The sequence below is a fragment of the Dioscorea cayenensis genome, chromosome 1, assembly GCF_009730915.1.
Source record: "Dioscorea cayenensis subsp. rotundata cultivar TDr96_F1 chromosome 1, TDr96_F1_v2_PseudoChromosome.rev07_lg8_w22 25.fasta, whole genome shotgun sequence".
NCBI classification, from domain to species: domain Eukaryota; kingdom Viridiplantae; phylum Streptophyta; class Magnoliopsida; order Dioscoreales; family Dioscoreaceae; genus Dioscorea; species Dioscorea cayenensis.
This window is the reverse complement of record NC_052471.1, coordinates 2,364,394-2,370,043: the sequence shown is the minus strand read 5'-3', so window position 1 is coordinate 2,370,043 and position 5,650 is coordinate 2,364,394. Positions and strand designations below refer to the sequence as shown.

The 5,650-nt window shown below is 33.6% G+C and overlaps 1 protein-coding gene across 1 annotated transcript; it reads right to left on the bottom strand.

Annotated features, from left to right (window-relative positions):
- Positions 1-2,195: 2,195 nt before the first annotated feature.
- LOC120264894 (aluminum-activated malate transporter 10-like) lies at positions 2,196-4,290 on the bottom strand. Its single transcript, XM_039272784.1, has 6 exons — positions 3,873-4,290; positions 3,641-3,781; positions 3,276-3,548; positions 3,054-3,181; positions 2,818-2,961; positions 2,196-2,706 (listed from the first exon to the last, which is right to left on the bottom strand). The coding sequence occupies exons 1-6, from the start codon at positions 4,210-4,212 to the stop codon at positions 2,284-2,286; spliced, it is 1,449 nt and encodes a 482-aa protein (XP_039128718.1). The 5' UTR covers positions 4,213-4,290; the 3' UTR covers positions 2,196-2,283.
- Between the last annotated feature and the right edge of the window lie 1,360 nt (positions 4,291-5,650).

Genomic DNA, 5,650 nt, shown 5'->3' with positions numbered 1-5,650 from the left:
AAATGAAAATGAATTAAATTTCAACTCCACCAAGAATAAAGTTTTGAAGATACTAATATCAAAATAGTTATAATGATTTGTAAAAAAATCTCTGAAAGAGGTGAAGAAGAGTTGAGGTAATCAGGTAAGAGACTGAAAATAAAAATAAGGTGTTTATGGAAAAGTTGTCATGCATTTACCCACAAATCAAAACCCAAGGTTTTGTTAGAGAGAAATATAATTTTTTATTATTAAACTTTATGATATATTTTACAATGCTAATAGATTGCGAATAATGTATCACAATTTGTGTCTCAAACCAATTACATACTAGAACTTAAAATTTTGCGACACCAATAAATAGTTGCAAACAATGTGTCACAAACTAATTACATGTTGGTCCCCAAAATTTTGGAGCATATTTTGTGATGTTGGATGATCATTTTTTTTCACATTGTAATTTTGTGTGGCAAATTATATGTCGAAAATAGCTTCTTTTTTTTTTTGAAATAATTTCTAATTTATATTGATTTTATAATGAATCGATAATCCATATAATATGACACATGGATTATGTTCAATCAAAATGGCTTGTTAAGTAAAATAAATGGAGTTAGTTGCAAATATGAGATATTTAACAATTAAATAAACAGATTAATTGTTAAATATCTCCCCGGTCCAGTGTCCGTCTGGAACTGATACAACAACTTGTCGATCCATTCACGTCATACCACTTGTCCACTAATAAACTCCCCGGTTAACTCACGGCCACCACACAATTGCATCGCGATAAGGATTTTTCCTAGGTCTAGTACACCTCCAGGATTGATCGTGATAAGGATTTTTCCTAGGTCTCGTTTATCTTTATCTATTTGTTTTTTTTAAGTTTTTTAATAAATTTATAGTTCATTCTTTTTTTTAATATATATATATATATATATATATATATATATATTAAAAGTAAGATATACAAGTAGTGATTAAATATAAAACAAGAAATGCGAAACAAAGAATTATTTATTTATCTCAATGGGCGTTTACTTTGACGTAAGTGTGAGGAAGTGGGGGGAAGTGGACTAACTTCCCCCACTTCTGATATTCTTTTACACTGAAGTGGGTTTTAGTTTAAAACCCACTTCAGAGCTGAAGTGGGGGAAGTGAGCCACATATAAAAGGCCACTTCACCCCACTTCCACCCTACTTTCACACCACTTTGAAAGTCACGGAAGACCCTAAAAATTTCTCAGCCGTCACTTGGCACAGCTCCGATCCCATTGCTTGCTCTCGTCGCCTCCTCCTCCCATCGGCCGGAACCCCAACCCAATCCCGTCGCTTTTCTCCGGTCGCCTCCTCCTCCAGTCACCTCCTCCGATATCTTTTCCATTTCTGTCAACCATCCTAATTGTTGCTCCGATCGAGAAGCTGCTGGGAAGAAGTCATCTCTCTGAAAAGGTGGATTACTTTTGAGTTATTTCTGAGTTTGTGTGGATTTGGTTTTTGTTTTAAGTTTTTTTATTGAGGATGAAATGAATCCGGGTGAAATGTTTGTTTCGTAATCTGTGACACAAATTACTAGATAATGTGAGGTGTGAATGGAAGATTTCTCTATTCTTTCATACTTTTCATCCATTTTGTCATTATTATTTTTTTTAATATTGCAAGCTAAATAGTTGACATAAATGTATTATACCACTTTAAAAAAGTGGCACTTCCTACTATTTCCCCACTTTTCTCCACTTCACTCCACTTACCACAAAATGAACGCCCTTAGTGAAAATCCAATAGTTCATAAAAAAAAATAAAATAAAATAAAATAAAATCAAAATTGAACATCTTCATGTATATCTCCAACCAAAAAGAAAATATATACTTTCTTCTAAAAAAAATTAATTTACATCATATTCAAAACCAAAAAAGTACGGCCGAATTCTTTTTAATAACATTGTCCGTAACCAAAATTAATGTTATCATAAAAATAATTAAAGACAAGGTTTTAACTTTAATAAAATAAAAAAGGAGTCTCTTCCAATTTATTTTTAATTGCACATTGTGGATCCAAATCACAACATCTACAAAGTAATCCAACAAACTCAGTTGCATTCCATGTTGCATGCAACATATATCTAATACAAACAAAGCAAGAAGCATTTACATTCTCACCTTGCACTGAGATTAATGTTCATAAAAATCCCAAAAATCTCTAATGCATGCTGACATGCCATCAACTTCCATTAATTAACCAACACCAAGTGATTAATTAAAACTCTTCATTTAATTTTATTCACCCTTTAATCTACATAGAACTTAAACTTGTTGAACTTCTATTGTGACTACTTTTCCTTGATCTTCATTAGATTGCTCATGCTTCTCAATTTCACTAGTCTTGAAACTTGCAAGCTCTGCTAACTCTTCTACACTATCTACAACTCCTTCAACTCTTGTTGATATCTCAATCAACAATGAGGTAACAGGGATAATTGGTAAGGCTTCTATAAAAGACATAGTTTCGATTCCTTGAGACGACGATGTTACTTTCTTGTTCGGGAGAGTTCTCAATGCGGTGTGGAGTTCTTCGACGGAGATGTTCATCTCTTCGATCAAGCTATCTATGCACGGAGACTTGGTCATCGACTTGATAGAGTTCGCCGTCTCTTTCAAGACCTTTGCTGCTTCCAAACTCACTTTTGTACATACTTCATTCAGATGTTTTTTTACATATTGTGGTGCCTGGACAAAATTATTACTTTATTAATATTATTACTTTAATAATAAGAGAGTTGGTATTTTATTTTCCTTTCAACGGATCAAAAGTTGATGGTTCGATTCTAATGATTTTACCTGAATATCGGAATTGATACAACCGTTGAGAGTTTCCACACAATAAGCACAACGTCTCAATGCAACGCCAATCTTGAGATATTGTTGCCATGGATGTTTGAAGCCGAAGAGACCATGAGCCGGTTCCCATATTGCTAAATTAGCCTGTTATTGGAAAAACACCGAATTATGTATATATATATATATACATATATATTGCAGAACATAAAAAAGATTAATGTTTCATGTGTATATACCAGTGAATCCTCAGCACCCTTTGAGTTAAGAACACATTTATATTGTTGCCATGTTTTAGATGGTGATTTCTCATTCTCATTTTCTTCATCATCATCATCATCATCATCAAAATAGTTAGCCACAAGTCCTGTAAAATTTATAAATATTAAAATAAGAAAAAAAATTTACAAGTGTCTTATATATAAGATAACAAACTAATGTGTCTAACAAAATTAATATACCTTCTAGTGAAGTAGCAAGTTTTTCCATATTACGTACAATAAGAAAGTGAAGATCACCTCCAGCCCAAACTGGACAAATAAATATGCAAATGCAAAAACAAATAGAGATTCCAATAGCAATTGTTGATAACCGTTGTTGAGCCATTGTCACTAGATGTTCAACTCGATATCCGGAAACGGAGACGAAACTGAAGGTGAGGATGAAGATGGTGATTCCATAATCAAATCTGTCTTTGATAAGAGGAATGAATCTAGAAAATGTTGCTGCTGAACCTATATATATATAAAAACAACACAAGAAAATAAATAAAATGGAAATCAAATTAATGCAAAAAATAATTAAAATGATAATTAAAGTATCATACCAAGCAAAAACATGGAAACACCAATAATTATAGGCTCAAATGTTTTCCCGGATGTATCAGCAAGATAATGAAAACCCAATGCAAGAGTTCCACCGGTCAATGTCGCGGTTGCACGGTTAAAACCTTTGCACAAACACCCACCTGTTCAATCCATATTTAATAAATTAATCGATATAATTTATATTTACCAAATTAACCGATATGAGACAGATCGTTATGTTTGGTTACTCACCGACAGTGAACTCGAACACAACAACAACAGTCATGACAGCCCAAATGGCAGTGCCACCAACTCCATCATACAAAGGTCTAGTGTAATAAAACAGTGAAACTAGACTAAGTGCAAGTCCAACCTTGACACCATGAATCACCTTTCTAGGGTCATCAGCTCCAATGTTCCAAACCTTACTTACAAACCCTAAAAGCTTCATTTTCATGGCTAACAAAATCCCGGCCAAACCTAACCATGCACGGCTTAAAAACCCGGTGCCGTCCTCGATTTTTACCGATGAACCTTCTGACACTGTCACCCTCCATTCCACACCATGTTTTGCTTCACTAACACCAACCATTTTGTCCCTATTGTTGAAGATCACAAGGTCGTATATGTTCGAAATTTTCGGTATGTTTTTTATGAGAGGGAGCTTAAGATGAGTAGAATGAGATGTTGAAGTTTGAAAGGGAGGCCGGGGTTATTTAAAAGGTGGAGGGAATGATTTGGAAAGTGAGATTAAGTGGGTGATTATTAATAATTAATAATTAATTAGTTTGATAGAAAAATGGTGGAGATGACATGGAGGATTTGTTTGGTAAGCATGACAGAGTGAGCTTTCCACCATTAGGTGCATCCGTGCATGCGCAATTGCTTACACGTACTTTGATTTAATACTAATTATTTAAAAGTATTTTGGATATATAAAGTTGTAGATAATATAATCACTTTGTAATTGGTGGTGTTAAGACTTGTTAATGTGATTCAAATAAATAAATAAATAAATAATAGCGATTTGGTTTGTAAAAAGAAAAAGAAAAAAGAAAGCAACGTCAAGTCCTTAACTCTTTTAATTCCCAAAAAAATCGTTAAATCTTACTAAATCTCCAAAGCATTTTAAATTTTTAAAACTTTTATATTTAAATTTAAATTTAATTAAAATTACAAGATTACTCCTACATTATGCTGTCGTAGGTGCACTTGCACCTGCACCATTATGCTTGTGTTTTGTGGTCAGGAAGTCAAAGCTCGCCCCCTTTATGTATGTGTTAGCGGGCTCGTCCCAAGCATCACCTTGCACCCTTGTTGTAGTGTTAAAATAATTTTGATTTTACAAATTATTGAGAGCACGGGACAAGATTAAAAAAAAATTAAAATATGGAGTATAAAATAAATAAATAAAGTTAAAAAAGCTTAGTTACATATATGATTTTATACCATAAGGATTAAGATTTATATATATATATATATATATATATGTTAAAACTAACTACTAATTATTATTGAATAATAAAAGGAAAATAAGTGATTTTCTTTATGGGTATTTGCAGCCCCAAACCTCATGCTGGAGGAGCTTGTCAAGTGAAGCTTGATGGTCATGAATCGGGGGGTGGGGGAGCCTAGTAGCCTGTTGGGGAGACTTAAGGCTTCACTTAAGACCCCTTTCGGAAGCACTAACACACCCGTAGATGTCCCAATAACTCGCCGAGGTTAGTCTCCAAAAACACATGCAAAAGATAGGGCTATAATGAGAAAGAAAGAAAAACACACACAAACCACAACATTAGAATTACGTGGAGTTCGACTCTTGCTCACGCTCCACGGGCCGTGAATCGAAACCACTATGAAGAATATCTCCGACTGGCTGAACAACTCTCAAGCTCAGTCTCAAGAAAACAAACAAGAAAATCCCCGACTTATATATATCTCATCCCCAACTCAATGAGTGATAATCTTATTAGCATATATTATATGCTAATATATCCTTATATACTAACATAATAATATATGCTAATATA